Here is a 23,076-nt window from a genome sequence, read left to right on the forward strand (position 1 = left end):
GCCATTACCCTATTCAGATAACATCATCATTAATATATTATTTTTATGGGTTTGCAAATTCATGGTGGAGACAGGTGAAGTGGACCTTGTTCTCCTTTGGGACGAAAGTGAAAACCTAGTTATACTCAATTATTTATCTTTCTGTGGAGAATTCATTGGCAGTATACTGCATGCTAATCTACCACGAAAACAGCTTGGGAGAGATGAAAGACTCATTATCTCACACACATTAGTACTTAAATATTAAGATTAAAGGCTGTAGACTACCGTTGATCACAATCCAATGGTGACTTTTGAATGAAATGCCAACCATTAAATTTTGATCTAGTGACAACTAAGCTATGTACGTACGTATACACGTAGTTGTCTCACTAATTCAATTCATAATCCATACTCCATAGTGATCAAGAGAAAGACTCTTGTTTGTATAAGATATAACTCTTTCATTTATCCATTTTCTAAATGGCTAACGGCTATACTCCATATGTATAAGTCCATAGGAATTGGATCCGCTCCGGACCTTAGTGTTTGGAGTTTAGAGATCAATTCATCTGAGCCTCACAAATTCAATACAACGGTCCCCATTAACTCATTTTCCTGGCCCACCGTACAAAACCAACGGCTCTGATTTCCTTTACACACCAATTAGCGGCCCAGATGATTTCATCCCTAGGCTCTGGACACTAAGGTCCGTAGTAGATCCAATTACAAGTCCATATTCATTGCCTAAGGACTAGCTTAATTAGCTTCTGGAGACCAGTGTACCAAAAGTTTTTCCCCACGGTGCTTGGCTGTAGACTGGGGAAAAAAAATCATTATGAAGTAGCAGTACTAGGGATTTGAGATGTATAGCATATGGTAAAAATTTCCTTATAATCATATGGTAAAAGAAAATAATGCTAGAAGCAAAAGCTGAGACTGTTTTTGGGATTATGATTAGTTGTATTTGTGTTTTCACCTAAGATCAACTTGCAAGGGGGGTATATGAGTGAGTGTAAGAGGGACAGGGAGAGGAAAGAATGTCAAAACTTGTGTTCAATAAACTAGGATAAAGGAGGGCATGCAAACCCAGAATTTCAAGTGGAAGTTGAAGACAATCGAACATTGCTCTTACTTTATTGCCAAAGGATTCAAAGGGTTTGGTAGTGAGAAAAAAGGGGGATTAGCTGAATTGTCTATTTGGTATTTGACTTATGGTTTATGTGAAATCATGAAATGGTGGTAGTGATCTAACATTGTCGCTCACGCTACTACAACAAAAGTTGTCTTTAAGCAGAAAATTAATCCCTATTCAAAGTTTCTGTTGTTAAATAAATTACTCTATTCTTGGTACGATAATTAAGTCATGAAGGAGTAGAAATTTAGGGCACAACATATTATAATGACTTCAAATGTGCACAAATGTAGGAATCATTGTGTGCATGCCACGAAACACGATTAAAACTGTTCGACTAATATTATATTAACAAAATGGTAACTGTTTTTCAAATTTTAGATGATTAAAATTAGTTATTGTCAGTATTTTCACATCATTTGCATCAGTAGCGGAGGGAAGGGGTGGTCAATGGGTTGACATAACCCCAACAACTCCATATAATTTTTGCTACCAGTCCCATTATCCCAATAACAACTTCCAACAATTAGGTTCAGCTTCAGTTTTATGTCTTCATGCGTTTGATTTCTTATTTGATTTCCATTATTTCTCAAACACTATTAATCGATAGTCTTTCACACAAGTTGGTGCATTTGCTTTGGCGACCAAATTAACGATTGCGACTGCTTAAGTTGAAAAAATCTAACTAATTACACATTAAGGATATATGGTTATAACATGACTGCATCCATCGAGATACATAAGAATTAGTCATGAATTATATATAATAAAAAAAATATGCCTCCTTCTTCATCACAACCCCAGTGAGTTCAACTTCTGTCTCCGCCACTATTTTGTATGATGACCAATCAATGAATTAACAAGAAGGCAACACGAATATAAATGGTTAAACTCAAACGTGATCCCATTGCCACCATAATTCGAAACTTTTGGAAAGGAAAAACAAGTGAAAAGAAAAATTTACCATTCTCAGGGCCGAAAGCCCAAATCCAAACCACTAATGGCCCAATACTATAATTCACAATCCTTGTTGACAAATATATTTATAGCCCATCCCAATCTTGGGTAAGTCAGCCCATCATTGCTGTTTTTTAATTTTTCAAAAGAGTCGTCAATTTATTTTATTTGAAAGTTTATTATATAGAGAGGAGGGGAAAAATGAAAATTCTTGATCATGAACATGTGGTTATGTGGCGCCCTTTTGGCCATGCGCCTTATCCACCAATGGCTGTGGTCGTTACAAAACCATATTTCACACAAAAAAGAAGCTAACAGTTCTATCTCCAAGCAATCTCGTTCCAATGGCTTCCTCTACTCTTTCTCCTGCTACCACTTCCCAGGTAATAAAACCAAAAACCAACTCTCCTATTGCTTACTTGACCATTGATTAGTACTGATTGATCTCTTTTAATTGATTTCCCTGACGTGGGTTTGGAGGGTTAAGGCCAGAATTAATGAAAAATCAGCTTTTCTTGTGTTTGGTTTATTTATTTGTTTATTTCAGCTATGCTCCAGCAAGAGTGCAATGTTTTCATCAGCGCAGGGCTTTGCCGTGAAGGGCAAGAGGACACAGATGATGGGAAATGGGAAGGGAATGAGAGTCACGTGCCAGGCAGCCAGTATTTCTGCTGATAGAGTGCCAGACATGGAGAAGAGGAAGCTTATGAATCTGCTTCTTCTGGGTGCCATCTCACTTCCCAGTGGCTTCATGCTGGTTCCTTATGCCACTTTCTTTGCCCCACCTGGGTGAGTTTTCTTCCTTCCCACCTTACCCTTTTCCCAATTTTTAGTTTTTCTTAAACAAGATGATATATATTCTAAACTATTCTAATTTAAGAAGATGTGGTTGAACTGTAGCTAATTGACATAACTCATGTCTACTTTTTGCCCTTTTCTTTCATTTAAGTATTTGTGTTGATTGGTGGTGGTACTTGTTATTGGGGTTTTCATTGTATTTGGATTATATCTTGTGTATCATATTGAACCGTTGAACTCACTAAGACCAATCCAAATGCGGCTTAGGATTCACTTCAAAGGTTTCATTGATTTTTGCGTTAATTTATTTTCATAAGCTATTAGTCTCATTGGTCCACTGATATCGACTGAGCTTTGCTTAGCTGCAAGAAGTCTAATTTTTCTTCAAATGTTGTACAGCCAAGGTAGAAGTTATAGAACCTCTATATGGAACCACGTCTTGAATGTTAAAAGTTGAACTGATCCCCCATTGAGAAGTTGATACCAAATAGAAAACAATAATGTTATTTAGACACGCCAAACTAACAACATTTGTTGAGACACTCTCTAAATAGCATTCATTACCCAAGAGAGAAACTCCTTTCTCCTCACACTATATGAGTTTTTTCTTCACCACTGAACTGTTCAACAAGAACTCTTGATTTCCATTAGTGAGTGTTTGTTAGGATGTGAGTGAACAATCATGTTATATCCCAATGGCCATCATACTCAAAATAGTGTATTGGCATGAAATAATTTATCCATAGCTCTTTGATATGGCTACGATTGCTTGGAAAAACATTATAGCTCCGGTTCCGGCTCTGCTGGTCAAGTTGCTAAGGATGCTCTCGGAAATGACGTGATTGCAGCTGAATGGCTTAAGACTCATGGCCCTGGTGACAGGACCCTCACACAAGGATTGAAGGTACTGATACATGTCACTGATGAAGCTCAATATCTTAGATTATCATATCCTCATTTCAATTTGTATGAAAAGTACAAGTCTGACTTCCAATACAATCAGCAGCATTATGGGATTATGACCTAATGATACTTTTTGTTGTGGTCAACCATTCTGAAAATGGAATTGAGAAATTTGGGATGTATATTATTAGAAGGTATTAAATTATCTCGGATTGTTTGCTGTGCTTGTCAGGGTGATCCTACATACCTTGTTGTGGAGAAAGATAAAACTCTTGCCACGTACGGAATCAATGCCGTCTGCACTCACCTTGGCTGTGTCGTGCCATTTAACAAGGCGGAGAACAAGTTCTTATGCCCTTGCCATGGATCCCAGTACAATGACCAAGGAAGGGTTGTCAGAGGACCTGCTCCTTTGGTGAGTTCATTTAGACTTTTATTGACTCTTGCTAGTTTAAATTCTTTTTCTTGAAGATATGTCAACCAAGTATGTACTGAGCTTGGTAGCGTAGGGTTGTAACTATGTAAGGCGTTAAAGTGATTGGTTTTATGATGAAGGCTAACCGAGCATACAAAATTGCTATGTCCACAACGGTTTTCAAACTGCAATATGCATATATTTATGTCGAGTGCTGCATAATACATACGATAAAAGTCCGTTTCTTTACCTCCTTTCTGAAATAACCAATCTTTGAAATTTTACTTGTTGGAACAGTCTCTGGCGTTGGCTCATGCCGATATTGATGACGGGAAGGTGGTGTTTGTTCCATGGGTTGAAACCGACTTCAGAACCGGCGAAGATCCATGGTGGTCTTAAACATCACAAAGCAACTCTTATGAAAATATGTAATTTGAATTGTTTCGCTATATCTTTCTTCGTTCATAAACAACCTGTGTCATAAGGTTATTCTTTGTTGAATTTGAAGCATTTATTTGTGTCCAAGGAAGACCTAATTTTGTGCCAAGTTCTGATCTTCTCTTCTTTATGTATTAATACTGGCTTTTGCAAAACCTGTTGGATTGTATTGTCTTGTAGTTGATGGTTCCATTGAGTATGGGAATTAAGATCTCTAAGGGTTGTGAGGATGGGAACTCCTTTAATTATCGCACACTAATCGTGACAAAATTCTATCTCCGTCACTGACTGCAAATGTGTCGTATTAAGTTAAGTCGCATAAAAATTTATTTATAATTTGTTGAAATACCAGATTCAAATTGCTGTATTATTTGACAAGTCATATAAGTGACGGATTTTAATTTGAAAAGCTCAGTTTTTATCCAATGCAGAATTTAGACCAATTAAATGAAGAAACACAGACAATGTTGAACAACTATATAACTTTGTCCAACTTGAACACCACCACTAACCAAATTTATGTCTTCATACATGATGGCGACATAGCTTTGAACAACTATATAACCTTGTCCAACCTGCCCAACGATTTCAAATCAGGGGTCGGAATTTACGAAAGCCTTGAACATTTAGCCAGTCGGACGTCCGACCTAATGTGACTCTGAAGATTTGCGATACCATAACTACGTGACACCAGCCATGGTTTTAGATTATCTCCAAAAGAGATGTTAAATATGTCAAATATGATTAAAAAATATTTAGGTGTTCTTCAACAGATATGTCATATATGATGTGGCATGTGAGTCATTGGACTCTTTGCTTTCTAGCTGCCTTTTTTTACAGCAAACAAAGAATAAGTCAAATATATTTAATTGAATTTTTTAATACATGGATCCCATTAACAACCAATAAAATAAAAACTACAATTAATTTTGATTGTTTTTTAATAGTTAATGTAACTCTAGGCCCAATAAAATAATAAAATAAATATTTGACACATCCATTGAAAAAGAAGAGAATTTAGCATTTGTATTCAATTTGTCATATTAGTCATCAAATAAAATTTTGACATATTATATTTGACATCTCATTTGGAGATGCTCTTGACATGAACCTTCGGCCAGTAGTCATCCCGTGTTTAGATAAAGCCAACTCCTCTCCAATAAAGATAGGATTCACATGATAGTGAGTCATATTTCTATTATAGAGATAATACAAATGTGATATGTAGTATTATTCAGATAAAATAGGATCACGTCAACATATGATAAATGTAGCATTACTTAGATAAAGTGCGACCATGTCGACCTGATGCCACATCAGCCTCCACCACCTCATGAGGCAACTCGGGAGACAAAGCGAAACCCGGGTAATTACTCGTGGGAATAGACCTAATGTTCGACGGAAATATCCCGGCTAATCAAGGAGAAGTTATGAATGAATTTTGCTTTCCGGGTAATTACTCGTGGGAATAGACCTAATGAGGGTGTACTTGGCCTTCCGATTATGAAGGTGATGACGGTGGTGTCGACTAATGCAATAGTTGGTAAATGTTGAAATCCAAGTGCGTTGGAGCTTTTTTTACTACCCCGAAGGTCTGGTTTGGTACTGAGGTGATTCTGAAAAAAGCTGGTATAAAAAAAAGCTGGGAGCTGTTTTTATGTTTGGTAAACATTCAGCTTCAGCTTTTTTTCACAGTTTTGGGTGAAAAAAAAGCCAAAAACAAGAAGCTGCAAACCCCAGCTTTGAAAAACCGACTTTTTTTCACATCTGTTTTACATAAAAGTTTACCAAACACTATAATACTGTTTTTTTTTTCTTTTTCAAAAGCACTTTTACAAAAAAAGTTTACCAAACACTTTGCTGCTTTATTTCACAGCTGCTTATTCTCACAGCATAGCAGAATCGGTTTTTTTTCAAAGTACAGCAATACCAAACTAGCCCGAAGTCTTGTCCCAAGTGGTCTTCTTGAGATTTTTTTTTATTTATTTTATTTTATTTTTATTTTTTTTATCAAGGTCGATATCACTAGCGTATTTCTTTCGGTTTGCCATTTTCTATAGACAATATTTTATCATTTTTAGCGCTAGTATATGTACAACGTTTGATTTACGTCCAATAATGTTTAATCAGGCAGCGTGTCTTTAAAATAAGAAGCAATTTTAGTTTTTAATATTAAACAATGGTCTTTTAACTTTAATTAAATTAAAGCAATAGTCTCTCTACTAAAATCAATGACCATTGATCCCTTAACTCATCAAAACGTGCAGCTATAATCATTTTCGTTAACTTCGTCAGAATTCCATTAAAATAAGTTATGTTGGAAAGACTATTGCTAAAATTGAGGGACCATTGCTCTAATTGGATTAAAGTTGAGGGACAATTTCTCTAGTTGGGTTAAAGTTGAGGGATCATTGCTACAATTTTTCTTATTTTGGTTTTTCATATTTGCCCCTCAATTCAGCTTCATGTGCGTAGCACATGACTCATTTTAATGGAAATTCTAACGGAGTTGAAGAAAAAGACTATAGCTACACGTTTTGAGGAGTTAAGAGACTAATAGTCATGAATTTTCAGTTAAGGAACCATTACTTCAATTATGTTAAAATTGAGAGACCGCTGCTATAATTTTCTCTGTACTATTTTATGATGTCTAATAAAGCATCTAATCAATAATAAAGAAAATAGAATATTACCAAGGAAGAGGATCCTCTCCTGAGCATAGGATGGGGATCCTCCTGACGACGAAATCTAAACCATTCAATTTTAATCCAACGGTTGCAATTATTATAATTTTTTAAGAGACCCCCTGTTTAGAGCCGTTGGATTAAAATTGAACGGTCCGGTTTTCGTGATAAGGAGGATCTTCATCCTGAGCTCAGGAGAGGATCCTCTTCCTATTACCAATGTGCACGTGGAAGTGACGAGGGAGAAACAGACGCCGTGGCGGCAGAGTCAACACCCCCTAATTTGTTAACACTTGCGTCCCTTTTCAGGAGAGTTTCACTCCTTTCTGTCCTTTTATAGACCCAAACAACTGGCCATGAACGTCCAGTCCTATTCAAATTCAAAGTCTTACAGTTCTTTTTTCTTTTATTTCTTAATTTTCTGTGGCGACTATTGAGAATCTGAGATGTTTTCGGGGGAAACAAAAACGGGTTGAGATTTGATTTTGTTTATGGATTGAATTGGACTGGATTATTATTTCATTGTGATTCCTGAATCCTCACGACTTTGTTGAATGCAGTGCAACTCCGGATGCCACAAAGCCAGAAAAAAGTTGAACAAACATAGGATTTGAGTTTTACGCCAGCAACCAAACACCCGCGAGTTCTTATTTCTGGGTTTGCACAGTAGCTGACGGCTAAAGTTGGAGTCTTCATCGAAAAGGGTCCTCTCACACTCACAGTCCAATCCATACATATCCAATCCTACCCACCTTCTTCTAAGAGTAAGTTTCTATCTCTCTCTCCTTTTGTGGATAAATCTTTGGTTTTGCATGTTTATGAAAGATAATGATGAAGGAAATTCAAATGTGATCGCTTGGATTTTTTGTTTCTTCTTGCATCGTAGGATTCAAATTTTATACGTTGGGAATATCATATATTGTCTGTTCTTGCGAACAGATATTTATATCTAAATTAATCTAATTTACGGTTTGAACATGAACGTGTAACAGTGGTGACACATCGCCCTATTCAACGGAGGTGGATTGTCTGTCCTTTCATTTCCATACTTTTCTCATGTCCTCCTATGATGTGTGGTCACGGTTAAGCTACGTTAACATTTTATATTAATTTTTTATAGAAATAATAAAACAAAAAGTAATATGAATATAAAATGTTGACGTAACTTAACCGTGATCACAGGCATGAGGAGAGTGTGGAAATGGGAGGGTAGACAATCCACCTCCCTATTCAACTAACCCAACTCCTATCTTATAATGAATCTTCTGGCGAAAAGTCTACAACTTCATTTTTACCGTTCGAACTAATTTATAGATACAAGATGGACAAATTATGTACTTAAATGTCTAATGCCTTGTCTGGTTGAATCTAAGAAAATCTTAATCATTGAAGGGAGAAATTTTTTACTGTGCTGGGAACACGATCGGGTACACAAAGTGTTATAATACAAGTAGTTGGAAATTTTTCTTTTTAAATATCTAACCACTTGTATTATGATACTTGATGTACCATTCGTGTTCCCGGCTAACTGAAATCTCTTCGTTGAAGGGGGGTTGACTCCGATTAGTGTAGTGACAGATTCACAGTAGGACTTTATTTCTAAGTCTTATTTTATGTACTCCAGAAATTTAATGATTTGCTAATGACAAGATTGAGCAGAAAGTTCGTGGCCAGAGCAGAAAAATTTAAGAGGAATAGCCGAAGATCATCAATTTAAACTAGCCATTAATAAATAATTTCCAAAAAACGACTTCTAATCATGTGGGTTATTATATATTGGTGTGCTAATTTGCCATAAAGGCGTCGCTTTGTAGGGAAGCTGGTTGAAAGGAAGCAGTCATGGCAGGCATTGATGTGAATGCGCCCCCTCCAAAGCTTGAGGTTTGTTGCCCCTTCTTTTGTTTCCTTTACGCTAGCACGAATTTGCACCCAAATTCGAATCCCTCTCGCTTAAATTAGCGTGGAACCAATTTCTAATATGGATTTGTTCTCTAATTGTAGGGGAAGTATGCTGCAATGTTAGTGTGTTGGCTTCTTGGAAATGGATGCCTCTTTTCATGGAACAGCATGCTCACAATTCAAGATTACTATGTTAACTTGTTCCCGGTAACTGCCTGAAGAAATCATTTTTTGTTCTCACTGTTCCTGTTAGTTCATAATCTCCTGTATTTGCTTTTGAATTATGTGACAGTAGGCAGTGTGTTTGGACAGTTTGTTACCTTTGAAGTTGGATAAATGCCTCGGGTTTGTTTCTTTTTTTTCTTTTTTCCCGCTGCAGCGGTACCATCCCTCGAGGGTACTTACACTGGTATACCAGCCATTCGCACTTTTAACGATATTTGCACTATCATACCATGAGGCGAAGATCAATACTAGGAAGCGAAACCTATTTGGATACATTCTGTTTTTCCTAAGTTCTCTGTTGGTGCTCGTTGTAAGTTCCCATCAAATCTTCAAAGATTATAATTTTTAGTATACTTCTTAATTTCACAATGTTAGCATTGGTTTAAGTCTCTAAAATGTTCTTGATTCTGGCACAGTTGGATTTAGCTACATCAGGGAAAGGAGGTTTTGGAACTTTTATCGGAATTTGTGCAATTAGCGCTGCCTTTGGAATTGCAGATGCTCATGTGCAAGGTGGAATGGTTGGAGACCTCTCTTTCATGCCAGTTGAGCTCATCCAAGTCAGTATTGTCTTTCCACAATTTCATGTTCGATGCTTAATATTTGTTTTCCTTTGTGTTTTCGAAATTGTTATCAGTTTCTGAGTTTCTCTTGTTTCAAACTTTTCAGTCTTTCCTTGCTGGTTCGGCTGCATCAGGAGCTCTAACCTCTGCTTTGAGGCTGATTACAAAGGCGGCATTTGAGAATTCCCAAAATGGTCTTCGAAAGGGAGCCAGTAGGTTCAAAGTTCTCAGTTTTTCATATTTTGTTGAACATTTTACTGTTTTATTTTGGATCTCTTACTATAGGCTGTTTATTTTTTCACTGTCCATTGCAGTTTTGTTCTTCGCCATCTCTTCATTCTTCGAGCTTCTCTGCGTTCTCCTCTATGCTTTTTCCTTTCCAAAGCTGCCAATTGTTAAGTACTATCGCTCAAAGGCAGCTTCCGAAGGATCTAAAACTGTTTCAGCTGACCTTGCTGCCGGTGGCATCCAAAAATTGCCAGAAGCAACAGTATGTTATTCTGTCCAATACTTGCTTAAAAAGTTTCCCAAGCATTCATGTTCTAATGTTATACAAAAAAAAACGCTGGAATTTGATGCAGGATGTGGAAAATCGAAAAGAACCTGACCGACTTGGGAACAAACAGCTATTGCTTCAAAACATTGATTATGCACTTGGCATGTTTCTAATCTATACGCTCACTCTGTCAATTTTCCCCGGATTCTTATCAGAAGACACTGGATCTCACAGTTTGGGAACATGGTATGTACTGAACACAATCTATCACATGACATGTTTGCACCTTGGACCTTACCACTACTCCCTGAACTTATGTCTTCCTTTCGGTTTTCAATCTCAACTTTCGTTAGTTTTCCCACCTTGAATGGACGAAAGTACCTCTCAGTTTACAAAAAAAATTGACAGATTTGGAGCATACCGGAACCTATTAAATGATCAGGGAGCCTCAGAACAAACTGAAAGTTAAACAGGCAAATTGGAATAGGGAACTGAGTTTAGAGGCATTGTTAAAATTTTCCCTTTGCCTTAATGTTCCATTCACTTCCCGCTCAGAGTACGCTTACATGAGTGTGCATACTTTTGTTTGTCAGGTATGCACTCGTTTTGATTACAATGTACAATGTGTGTGATCTCATCGGAAGATACATTCCGCTAGTGAAATTCCTGAAGATGGAATCGCGCAGAGGGCTCATGATCGTGATTCTTTCACGCTTCTTACTTGTCCCGTGTTTCTATTTCACGGCCAAGTATGGTGACCAAGGCTGGATGATCATGCTCACATCCTTCTTAGGTTTAACCAACGGTTACCTCACTGTCTGCGTCCTCACTTCAGCACCTAAGGGCTACAAGGTTTGTGCACTTCAATTTACTTAAACCTAACAGTTTTTTCGAGTTGAAAGCAAAGACTTATCGGAGTTTTTTGGGTTTGCAGGGGCCGGAGCAAAATGCTTTGGGAAATCTTCTGGTGATGTTCTTGCTTGGAGGTATATTTGCAGGGGTGACACTTGATTGGTTGTGGCTTATAGGGAAGGGCTGGTAAGGGATGGATTTGATACTACTTAGGTGATTTGAAGATTGTGATTTTCTGTTGGTCAAGTTTTACAGGGCAAAATAATGTATTTATAATTCTTTTAGTTTGGTGATTCATTAAATAATGAGGAAGAAAAATATGTTTTGATATGGATCATGTCAACCCCTAGTTCAACCTTCCTGCAATTTTGGATTACCGTCAAACTCATTCACTTTTTTATTATGTGATAAGCGGAAGACTACTCTTATCATTCTACACGACTAAACCCATCAGAAATCAATTTTTCTTCATAATTACATGGAATTAACGATAACATGCTTGAAAAAGACCCTCGTGCTTGTCACATGACAATTATTCAATAGAAGAGCGAATGGATTTGCCATTTTCACACAATTTGCAGTTTGTTTGGTTAACTAAGAAATGTTTAATGCAAGTGGAGATTGCACAAAGATGAAATAACTTATAGCATTTGCGCAAAATTTACCAAACAAGCTAAATCAAACCCAACCAAACCAAAATTAACCCGAACACGATTCTCAATGCGAACACAAAAAGAATTATCCAATGGAGGAGCAAGACAATGATACATCCGCAATTCGCTCCCTGTAACATGTGAAACTGCCTTTTAATAGTCCCGATTCCAAAAACAATTTATTAATTAATCCATTTCTATTACTTCCTCAAGTTACAGTGTCCTGGGTTTTATAATCCGAAACTGTTAGGTCCAAAATTTTGCATTTACTCTTCGACCAACATCCTCAGTTTTGGGGAGTTTCTATGTTATAAATGAGCCTTGGGCACCCCCAAATGATTTACCATTAATGCAACTCCAGAAATTCCCACCACCCATGAATCTAATCAATCAAATAGAATATTTTCACCCTCGGATTGGATAGCCCGAGTCCCAAACCCATCTGTTTACTTTATTTTCTTACCATCGATGGACCCAAAAAAAAAAAACAAATATGCTAAGTAGGGGGCAGTGTCCTAAACCCGTTTATTTACCTTATTTTCCCTGCATTCACGTGAGTGACTAGACCCTCGCAATGCTAGCGGCCAAAAACAAGACCATGCTTGAAGAGACTTGTATAGAACAGAAATGTCAAAAGACGGTATCTTAAACCGACCACTACACATCACCACATATTTTAACTTTCCACTCAACTTCACGTGATTAGTTTAAAACACTGTCAGTTTAGCATTCTCGTTTCATGTAAGTTATTTTTGCGTAAATGACTTAAAACACCAACCCAGAACCACTGCAGATTGCCGTGGCATCCTGTGTCTACCGTATTGGAAGTGAATCTCTCCCCATGTGAGGAACGAATTATTACTCACTACAATTTTGACTACAATTTCGAAACCGAGCTGAAATCTACAGTGGGCAAAATGACAAAAACAACCCAACAGCCCCGTCTTGTCCACTTGCGTCACGTGACCCGACACGACAGGGTGTCAGGGACTACCCAAAAAATGGGCAAAACCTCACACACCCGGATTCCCCTAAACAAACAGAGACGCCCAAATGATCAGAGGGAGAATCGGTAACAAGAAGATGGACGGCGGCGATGCGGCGAAACCTTGCCCGTTCTCGATCTGCAGCGAATCCACGGCCAGCGGCATGTTCTCCTGGTCCGGGCTACACGTGTTCTCGTGCGGCGGGTGCGCGCTGTACATTATGGCGCGCAGCACGGCCGAAACGGTCGGAATGTACGCCGTTTTGTTCCAGGCGAGGAGCCACGTCAGGCCCATTAGCTGGCAGTCAAGGTTGAACATCTTGTTCGCTCTCTCGCTCGTGCTCCTGTCCCCCGCCGTTCCGTTCTTGCTCCCTCCCTTGAGCTGTAATTACACTCAAGTCACAGGGCATTCTTGTAATCTAAAAAGGGGGAAAATTCGTATTGAAATATGAAAAGACGAAACTGACCTTCTGGAGAGCGCCCAGGCACTTGGTGCATCCAGAGTACGAAGAGTTGCGGCAGTTCTTCTCGAGATTCCTGACAGCGGCGGTGGGGGTGGCGTTGTGAAATCCTCGCGACACGTTGAAGGCGGCGGGGCAGCTCAAGGAGCCGATCTGGTGGAGCCGGATTCCGCAGAAGCACAGAACCGCGTCGCAGCTGGCGTTGGGCTGAGGAATCCTAATGTTCCGGCTGACGAGCGAGGACTGCAGCGAGTTGACGCACTTCTGCGAGTCGTCCGGCATCATCGGCTGGTCGGGCACCGCCGACGGAGCCGTATCCGACGAGGGGAGCTCGAGGGCTGATCCGGCGTGGGCGGCGAAGAGCCAGGCGGCTAAAACAGGGCAGCACCGGCTCCGGTCGAGGTCTCGGCCGCATGCTTGGCTGACGCCGCCGAAGAGCTCCGCGGAGAGGTCGAGGTGGCAGGTTTGGGTCTGGGTTTGGGACGGGAGGGCCGGGATGGTGTTGGGGCTGGAGTATTCCCCCGGTTTGAGCGGCTGGGGGTGACCGGTCACTGGTTCGACGAGTAGACCGGCGAGGGAAATATGAAAGCTGGATATTAATAAGAGGAGGAGGAGGAGGAAAAATGTGAGAGTGGAGGTGGGAAGAAATGATGACATTTTGGGAGTAAAGTAAGCTTGTTTTGGAGAAAAATGATGAAAGGTGAGGACTTTGAAATCTGGTTTTGTTTTTTGTTAGAGAAAGGTGACAACTTTATGGTGGTGTTTTTTGAATTATGAAATGGAAAAAGTTGGAGAAAAGAAAAAAAAAAAGTAAAGGGAAGAGATTCTGAAAATATTTAGAGCAGAAGAAAAGGCTGCACTTTCTCTCTCCTCAAACCCTAAGCCACAAACTTTGAACAGAAATTAGAGTGAGAAATGAAATTAGTAAAAAGCCAGATGGAAAGATTGGTTTTTTTCATCTTTCTTGGTCTCCCTCTCTCTTTCTGTAGAAGTGGGAGTTTTCTCTATCTAGAAATGGTGTGATGTGATTTCGATGGGGATTATGATCCAGATGAAAAGAAACCGTGACCTCTCGAATTATGCAGAGAGACGCTCCGTGTACTGTGTGTGTGGAGTTTCACGAAGTAAAGTGGGCACTCATAATACAGTAGTTTATAACTACTTTTGGGTTCAATAATTTTATAAAGACTAAAGGGCAATGAGGGTCCGTGAAAAATAGAAGATATTCGTTTGGGGGAACCCGAGAGAGAGAGAGAGAGAGAGAGAGAGAGAGAGAGAGGTTTTTAAGTACTAGTGCTGGGTTTTTGTATGATAAGAAAAGGCTGTATAAAGATTTGGAAGGATGTAGTGTCATTTTCCTTTTTTCATTCTCTATCCTCTTCAAACACTGATAGGAGGATTATCCCCCCTCATTCCTCCCCTGCCATTCCCTTCTCTTTTCTTCTTTGTTGTGTTACGCATGTGAAGATTATTAAGCAAATTTATGAGAACGACGATGCAATTCAAAATTTATTTTCAATCTTTCTAGCAACTCTGAAATTTTCGAGATAACTGCCAAATTTTCTTATGGCTTCAAGATCGACATGAGAAGCCAACCTTGACTGGCATGTATAACGAGGAAGGTAAATGGTGATCTGAACATGAGTAGAAAAGAGCAAGGATTGTTGAACAAAAATAAGAAAAAATAAAATGAAGCTCATTAAATATGTGGCACAACTTCAAGCCATTAAATATGATGAACTTTGTCAAAATTTCAGTGTTTAACTTGATAACATAGTTCATCTATTTGTTGCATTGTCATTAGACGACTAAATGATTAAACTTGAGTTTGATTTACACTCTATGTTTGAGAAATATTTACCATATGGAAAGAAGAAAAAACAAGGTCTTTGTCTAAAGAAATGCCTTGAGAAAAGGCAGATATGTAAATTATAGAATCTTTCAACGAGATAATACTTTGGGGTGTGCTATCCACACACTCCTTTTTACTTCTCACACACCCTTTATTAATTTCTGTTCGTTGATCTTCTTCAATTCATCCAATCCGACGGCTAAAAACCAAAAAAATGTGGGAGAAGTAAAAAGGGGTGTATGGATGTCACACCCCCAATACTTTTTTGGTTAATTTTTTTAAGTAAAGTTGTTCTTTAAATGATAACGGAAAACAAATAGGTTGAATCATAACACTGGAAGTGAGAAAGTCAAGTACGAAAAAAAAGTGAATTTTCATATAAAAAATTGCTAACATTCCTCGTTTTAATTTTGGTAATTTGGGTATACTAGTGTATCTCAACTCTATACCACGTCAATGCATAACATATACTGTTGAATTAATGACTGAATATGCATTAACGTTTTGTAGAATTTCAATGAGTGGATTAATTCGAGCCACTTACCATACTGATGTATAGAAGCATAACTCCTGAAGCAAAGATTTCCTCTGTTGCTACGTAAGGTCATAAGGAGATAAACTTGTATACATTGTGTGCATTCTCCTTTTCTCCCTCTCTCTCTCATCATGACTGAATATAGAGACAGGAATAGATTGGATATTTATCTGGTATTCTCGTGCTAAGTTAGTCACAAGCCTAATTAGTCATAATTTCATATTATTCATATATAATTATAAATGGGCAATTAACATGACCGTAGGTTAATAACATGCAGCTAAAAAAAAGATAAAGGTGAAAAAAAGAAAAGAGAAAAGAGGGAAAGAGAGTTATGTATATTGAAACTTGTGCATGAAAAAGGAAAGCAATTTGAGCAGTTTCGGTGTTGGAAAGGAAGGGCATCGTTCTAGGTATTTGACCGTTTCTGTGATGAACTCATTCAAGCAAGCAGCATATGCGTGACCTTAAGCGTGTGATAGTAACTGGTTCATTTACTGGGTAACAGCTCCTCTTCAGACCCAAGTCGTGTGTGCCTGTGGTACAGCCAAACTTTTTCCGCATACATTATTTTTCTAAAGATAACATAAAATAATATAAATGGCTCAGATAGAGAGAGAGGAAGGGAAACATTACACTGCAGTTCACATGGAAATCGAACACCCACCCACCAAACTTTCAAAGAGTGTTTGTATCAATTTTTCTTGGGTAATTTTACCATTTCATAAATGTAGATGCAAATTTTCACCTTTCCTTAATTAATGAGTCTGCACCTGCAAAATAATAATACCTACAAATTTTCGCCTTTACTTGTAGGCTGCCGATTGAACTTGAGTCGGATTGTGCGACTGCTTATCCCATTCTGCTGTGCTGCCTACTCCAATGTGAGGTGGATGATGCTCCTTGCGGGCCTAGCCGCGTATGAACACTTCGCCTGGAAGGTTGTCCATGTTGATTATTGGAGTGTGGCCCTAAACATAAATGTATGCTCGTTCGGGGGCCTAACCGAGAGTGCACGCTCCTCCATGCGCTAAGAGGAGAGTCTACACTAGTCGAAGGGCTACTTACTAGGATGCCATTAGAGAGAAACGTCATCGCTTGCCCTTGTCCTGCTCCGGGATGCCTCGTCTGGGGCACGCTGCATCTCGGTGCGTTGCAAGAGCTGACCCACCAAGGTAGTCTGTCGAGCGAGGTGCTTGTGACTTTGGCGATTTGTCGAGATATGTGTTGTTCGCCATTTGGAATGGAAGAGTTGGGACGGTATACACCTGCTTAAGTTATGGAAGTGTAATGGACTCTAGGTGCAAAGCTTGAGCTAAGATGGGTCAGATCTGTAGTAAGGTGGGGTAAAAATACCTTGGTTCAACCGTCGGCCTTGGGATCTAAATCTGGCCTAGTTGAACTGGTATAGGACTATGCTGGACTATCTAGAGGGTTGTGGGAGTAGGTTGGGCGTATGGGCGCTAGGCCACCTCGGTTGGCGTGGCTTGGGCTACCTTGGTCTAGGCAGCTCGCATCCAACTGAACATGGCAGGAGCCAAAAGTTGCTGTCGAGGGCGAGCAGCTGCTTGGGTCTGCGCCTGTTGGCTACTTGCGTCGTGGGCCTCCTGCCCTAGGGTTTCCTCGCATTGAGTGGTGGTTGTCCCGTGGGCCACTACAGCGGCGGTTGCCGCTGCTGGCATGGCCACGGTAACTCGTGGTGGCAAAGGTGCAGTCTTTACCATGGTAAACCTCGAAGAGCAACGGCATGGAGCCACATCGCGATCTCCACCGGTTGGTCTATGTCCTTCAACGTAGGAGGTCTCATTGGTTGTGGTTTCTGAATTTCCTGACATCGTAGTCGTGGATCTACGAACGAAGAAAGTTGAAAGCAAGAGTCCTCTTCGAGCCTTCAGATCAGAGCTCTCAATGAAAGCACCAATTTGTGGATGCAAATTTCCGCCTTTCCTTGATTGACGAATCTGCACCTGCAAAATAATAACACCTAAGATTAAGGTCAAAAGCCTCAAGCGTCCATAATAAATGAAGGGGCTTTGGTCAAAGAGTCTCTAATGTCAAAGTTAGAATTCTGAAAATAATGTGTTTTGAGTGTTTGTGGGAAGCAAAAATCCTTTTTAGGGGTAGCTAAAGTTTCCCCAAATTTTGGAGATAAATGGAGTATTTATAAGATAAGGTGGCTAGCCCTTGGGTGGAATTTGGGTGAGAATATTTTAAGATATTTGTGTAAATAAATATCTTAGAATAATTAGGTAAATATACTAAATAAATGGAATCAGGATAACTTACTTGAAAGATGTCTTCTTTGATTAGGAGCGCATTTATAATAAGAATAAGGGATTATTCTATCATAAATACCTTTAATTTTTCCTACGGGCAGAGGTGCCCTGAGCAGTCGTTAATCACTGTTTGCTCTACTTCAGCTGCGCGTGGTGAATGAGGCTGATCCCTGCTCACTTAATAAGGACAATCTTGTCTTTCTTCAAAAATAATTCACGTGTCAGCTCCGTGATTTTTTGGATTATTTTTGGCTCCACAATGAAGTCCAATGATTATTGGTCACTTATTTTAAGTTGTTGGATTAATGGTTAAAATGAGTCAGAGTTGAGTGCTTGTACTCAAGAAAAATAAATTTTGTACATATAAGCAAAAAGCAAAACTGTAAAATGTCTCAAAATGGTGTCCATTTAATTCATATATAATACTTGATTTTCTTCGTACATATGAAGTTATTGTGCTAACAAATCACAATTTGATATATGTATAAAAGTTATCGTTTCTAATTTTAACGAACTATTTTTACATATATTTCAGACTTTAATTTGCAGGTAACGAAGCAAATGAGTCAAATAATGTTCATTCAACTAAGCTAGGGTTAATAACCCAAAAAAAATATTTCTAGGATTAAAAGTGAAATTTCCTTTCCACAGAGGACAAATTAGCACAACCCCAAGTAGGTTCCAACTCATGGAAGAGATAAAAGACTGTAGAGATTATATATACGAGGGAAAAGCAACAGTCCAAACCACAAATGAAAAAATATTAACTTGTTACTAACACATGACAAACATAAAAGGGCCAATCAAGCAAAAATTATTCCGACCAAAAGTTCCTTTGGGAAAAGCTAATCCTCTCTCGTATACCCCACAGACTTTCTTTACCTGCATTTTAATAACTTTGATTTGTTAGCTTTAAGGCTTTTTTTTTTTTTAGAAAAATTAATAAAAATAATTTGAAAATTTTAAGTTTTAATGATAAAAGAAAAATAAAGCATAAAGTGAATAGTATAATGATTGATTTTTTAGTGTAAAAATATAATTTTTTGTTAAAGTAAACAGTACCGGATCTTTTTATTAAAGTTTTTTTTTTTTTTTTTTTTTTACCTCCTTTGGGCGTTGGGATGGGTCTTCGCCAAAGACTCGTTGGGTCCTCCCATTTGAAAATTATTGTGTAGAGAATACTACAACTGCACAACGAAGGGTATCAGTAACAAACCACTTCGACTTAAAGAAAACAAATGGGCGTAGCTCTTTGAGTCAAGATTATTATACAAGAAGATTAGGTTTAAAAGCAAAAAGAAGATTCTTGCAAAGTTAGCTTATTGGTATTGGAGATTCAAAAGCAGCAGAGAAAAAGCGTAAAAGGTTTAATCATGGTGTTGCATGGATCAAGATTTTCTTATGAGCAAATGATGAGAATCCTCCTGATCAAACGTATCGGATCCTTAGAATTTTATTCAACGACTACAATTATTATAGTCATTAGATAAAATTTCAACGATCCAATATATTTGATCAGGAGAATCCTTATCATTTGCTCAGGAGATGATCCTGATCCGTGTTGCATATCTAGACAATGGGGTCAAGTCTTAATTTGTACAGTATACTCCTAGTAGTAGTACGGTTGTTGTCGGGTATTCGCATGCTGTACGAAAAGGAAAGGCATGGTGTCTTGTATTTCTGCTCCTCTCTGAGCTTAGCTTTCAGGAGATGATCCTAGCCATAAGAATAAGTGTGTGTATTGTCACAGGGAAGTGATTTTAACACATTGTTTTTCTCCTTTTTCACAGTTGCATAGTGTTGCATAAGAATAAATCGATGTTTCAATATCATTTTTCATTGGCATAATAAAAAGTTAGTACTATACACACATTTTTTTTACTTTCCATAGACTCTTGTTAATTTTTATTCATTGATTTTTCAATTCATTTGATTCAATAGTCAAAAATTGAAAGAGGTGTGTGAAAGGTAAAAATAGGTATGTTGATAGCACTACCCAATAACAAACCTTCAAGAGTGGGATCCCTTCATTGGATATGAGGTGGTTGGTTGACGGGTGCAGGGCCGGCCCTGGCCTAGTAATGTCTAGGGCCCAAAAAAATTAGGGGCACCAAAATTACTAGGATGATATATTCATATATGTTTCCCTAAGAGTATAAATTTATAAAATTTGGTTAAATAATCAATAAGTTTAACTAGAATTAGTGGTTTCTATTGCTTAAAATTAATTAGGAGGTCGCGGGTTTGACACACTGTGTGTTTATCTACTTTACAATTTTTACAAATTGTTTTCATAAGAGTATAAATTTATAAAATTTGGCCAAAAGATTAGAAAGTGTAATCAAAAGTGGTGGTTTATGCAATTTAAAATTAACCAGGAGGTCCTGGTTTCAAAATACTATGTTTGCTTTTTTATTTTCAAATTTCTACTAATTTTTTTTTCATAAGAGTATGAATTTATAAAATTTGGTTAAATAATAAAAAAGCTTAACTAGAAGCAGTAGTTTTTGTTGTTTAAAATTAACGAGAGGACCTGACCTCAAAATACTATGTGCATGTTTATTCTTTCCAATTTTTTTGAACTTCTGTTTCATTATTAATTTCTTTTTAATTACTAGCTAGTAGCTATGTGGATTACAGGTTTACTTTTAAGCCATTCATCTTCAAGTCTAACATTCAACAAAGACTAATTAATGTAGATTAGATTTTTAGACCAAATTTGCAAATCATATTATGTGTCACCAATAGGTTTAATTTAGTGCTCATACAATGCTTACACACACACACACACACACACACACACACACACACATATATATATATCAATTAAAGAGTAAAAAATATGATTAATTTTTTTTAGTCCCACAATGACGAGGAAACAACTCAAGATTTATATAAAAACACTTTAAACCCAAGGTTTTTTAGTTCCCTTCTCTCAATAAAAAATAAATTAGTTTTCCGTATTTCTAAATTATTGAGTTTTAAGTGCTTTTCTAAGCATAATCTTACGAGTTAAAAATTTCTTATATGAAGTTAGGACACATTTTTGGGCGTTGCCCCGAACCTCAAAAATCTTGTAACCGACACTGGATAGGTGATGTGTTGTCAAAACAAAGGTTGTCTCACATCCTACTCAACAAATTCTCATTCATGCACCGAGCATGTAAAGTTGTAGACATCATAATATCAAATGTAGCCAGGTGAGAGATCTAAGGTTTGGTTCTCACCAAAAACAAATTTGAATCATATTATTGCTAGCCCAATTCCCCCCCCCCTCCCAACTCCCCCCACACCCTTAATGTAGAAATATTGTTTGTTCAAAAAAAAAAAAAAATATCGATTGTACACTACATCATCAATTCCAAATTATAAGTAGATTTAGAAGGAGTCAATTTCAGTTCAATACCCTAAACTTTATCCAATAAGACATGTTAGTACCTGCCTCTTGGATTAACAGTTTAGTACCTGGTACGTTGTGAAATTTTGACAAGCCGACTACGGCTTTAGATTGATCGTTTATAAATTTTATTAAGTGATGACGTGTCAAACAAATTGAATGAAGAAAAAAGAACTGAGTAACATTTAGCAACTTTAAAATGGGCCTCTTCAAGCTAGACTGGGGTAAACGAGCAGGTTGGGCAAAGGTTGATGCCAGCACTGGTCCTCCTACTTTACTATCCTAATCTGACCAGTTTTCAAGCTTTAACAAGCCTCTTTCTCACCCTTGTTGAAGTAGCTTTTTTGTTATCTATTTTTATATATCTTTCCCCTTGCGATCCAATTAAAGTCTCCTTGCATGTAAGTTTTATCCAGTTCCCTCTCAGCTATTTCCTGTAAAAATGGATAATATTTTTTTGGGTAGTGTAGAATATAAAAATATAAGTGTAGGCTTTCTTCCAATATAAACTCTCTGGGCAAGAGTAATATAAGGCAAGTAAGTTATAGGTGTAAAGCCAACAAATCTCTTACCTATCCTTCGCCCTCTTCTTGTTCAGTAGAGTCATTTTCATCCCCCTTAACGCGAGTTATAGTGCCCTGTAATCGAGTTGGATTCCCTTTTTGGTTCCATTCTTCCTATTGGTTGAGTAGTTTAAAGTGTAAATTGCAAACAAAATAGCTAACAAGTTAGTGTAAGAAAGAGAGTGAGTAGGATAATCAATAGAAAATATCCATTCATTCGGACTCCCAGTAAGAAAACGTATTCATATTGCTTTATATTGGGCCATAGCTAGCAACTCACCGTACCATGCACGTTCACCCAAGAAGGATACCCTTTGTCTATGTCAGCCAAACCAGATTGGACGAGACTAGTCCGATCAAGAGATATAAGATGATTATCTAGCTATATCTCTTATTATCTTAGTTGCTTTTTAGTCTTCACATGAAAGGTGCTATTAACTAGAAATAAGATCAGTACAAGCAAGACTTTCATTTTCCTATTGTTATCCCAATAGCACATTCTACTTGAGAATAGTTAGTAAGACTAATTTATGTAAGCAAGTCCAGTGCTATCGCTTACAAGTGCCTCTTTCGCTGTCACCCATGGTACCAGTTCATATTTGGTTACCCGAACCTCATATAGAGAATAGAACTTGAACGAGGCCTTCCCGACTTTACCATCTCAAGCAAGCCTGAACGACCTTACTGTCTCAACCCTGACTGACGACTAGCTTTACTTGATAGAGTTGCCTTCGATGCCCGGTTAAGTTCGCCCTTAGGGGAAAAGGCCTTTCCTTGCCTTATCGGACAATAAGAATTTAATTGCCTTGAAAACAAAACAAAAGTACTACTTTGGATATGCTATGATTCGCATCTCTCATTAAACTTTTATAATACAATTGATGTCCTACTCTTTTAGTTTTAGCTTTCTTCATTGAGTAAAAGGAAATTAGCCTTTCAAACAGAAGGCATATGATAGCTCATTCCTCGACTTATTTATATCGTAAGAGAGAGAGAGAGAGAGAGAGAGA

At 38.0% G+C, this 23,076-nt stretch overlaps 3 protein-coding genes across 3 annotated transcripts; 2 read left to right on the forward strand and 1 right to left on the reverse strand.

Moving 5' to 3' along the window:
- The first annotated feature begins 2,304 nt into the window (after nt 1-2,304).
- LOC137708790 (cytochrome b6-f complex iron-sulfur subunit, chloroplastic-like) lies at nt 2,305-4,852 on the forward strand. Its single transcript, XM_068447941.1, has 5 exons — nt 2,305-2,454; nt 2,619-2,860; nt 3,656-3,773; nt 4,005-4,187; nt 4,485-4,852. Exons 1-5 carry the CDS (start codon nt 2,416-2,418, stop codon nt 4,584-4,586), a joined length of 684 nt encoding a protein of 227 aa, XP_068304042.1. The 5' UTR covers nt 2,305-2,415; the 3' UTR covers nt 4,587-4,852.
- Nucleotides 4,853-7,653: 2,801 nt separating this feature from the next.
- On the forward strand, nt 7,654-11,628 carry LOC137708626 (equilibrative nucleotide transporter 3-like). Its single transcript, XM_068447743.1, has 11 exons — nt 7,654-7,780; nt 7,870-8,073; nt 9,124-9,190; nt 9,311-9,415; nt 9,588-9,743; nt 9,850-9,993; nt 10,103-10,208; nt 10,311-10,486; nt 10,578-10,738; nt 11,086-11,344; nt 11,427-11,628. The coding sequence occupies exons 3-11, from the start codon at nt 9,149-9,151 to the stop codon at nt 11,532-11,534; spliced, it is 1,257 nt and encodes a 418-aa protein (XP_068303844.1). The 5' UTR covers nt 7,654-7,780; nt 7,870-8,073; nt 9,124-9,148; the 3' UTR covers nt 11,535-11,628.
- Nucleotides 11,629-12,712: 1,084 nt separating this feature from the next.
- Nucleotides 12,713-14,225, reverse strand: LOC137708743 (uncharacterized GPI-anchored protein At4g28100-like). Its single transcript, XM_068447892.1, has 2 exons — nt 13,450-14,225; nt 12,713-13,364 (listed from the first exon to the last, which is right to left on the reverse strand). Exons 1-2 carry the CDS (start codon nt 14,098-14,100, stop codon nt 13,029-13,031), a joined length of 987 nt encoding a protein of 328 aa, XP_068303993.1. The 5' UTR covers nt 14,101-14,225; the 3' UTR covers nt 12,713-13,028.
- Between the last annotated feature and the right edge of the window lie 8,851 nt (nt 14,226-23,076).

This window comes from Pyrus communis, chromosome 11 (genome assembly GCF_963583255.1).
Source record: "Pyrus communis chromosome 11, drPyrComm1.1, whole genome shotgun sequence".
NCBI classification, from domain to species: Eukaryota; Viridiplantae; Streptophyta; class Magnoliopsida; order Rosales; family Rosaceae; genus Pyrus; species Pyrus communis.

Excerpts from the sequence above, each read along its gene's own strand:
- LOC137708790 (XM_068447941.1), top strand. The coding sequence starts at position 2,416 with ATGGCTTCCTCTACTCTTTCTCCTGCTACCACTTCCCAG. Across the intron at positions 2,455-2,618 it reads CTCCTGCTACCACTTCCCAG|CTATGCTCCAGCAAGAGTGC; the intron begins GTAATAAAACCA and ends TGTTTATTTCAG. Across the intron at positions 4,188-4,484 it reads TCAGAGGACCTGCTCCTTTG|TCTCTGGCGTTGGCTCATGC; the intron begins GTGAGTTCATTT and ends TTGTTGGAACAG.
- LOC137708743 (XM_068447892.1), bottom strand. The coding sequence starts at position 14,100 with ATGTCATCATTTCTTCCCACCTCCACTCTCACATTTTTCCTCCTCCTC. Across the intron at positions 13,365-13,449 it reads GCCTGGGCGCTCTCCAGAAG|CTCAAGGGAGGGAGCAAGAA; the intron begins GTCAGTTTCGTC and ends GTGTAATTACAG.
- LOC137708626 (XM_068447743.1), top strand. The coding sequence starts at position 9,149 with ATGGCAGGCATTGATGTGAATGCGCCCCCTCCAAAGCTTGAG. Across the intron at positions 9,744-9,849 it reads GTTCTCTGTTGGTGCTCGTT|TTGGATTTAGCTACATCAGG; the intron begins GTAAGTTCCCAT and ends ATTCTGGCACAG. Across the intron at positions 9,994-10,102 it reads TGCCAGTTGAGCTCATCCAA|TCTTTCCTTGCTGGTTCGGC; the intron begins GTCAGTATTGTC and ends CAAACTTTTCAG.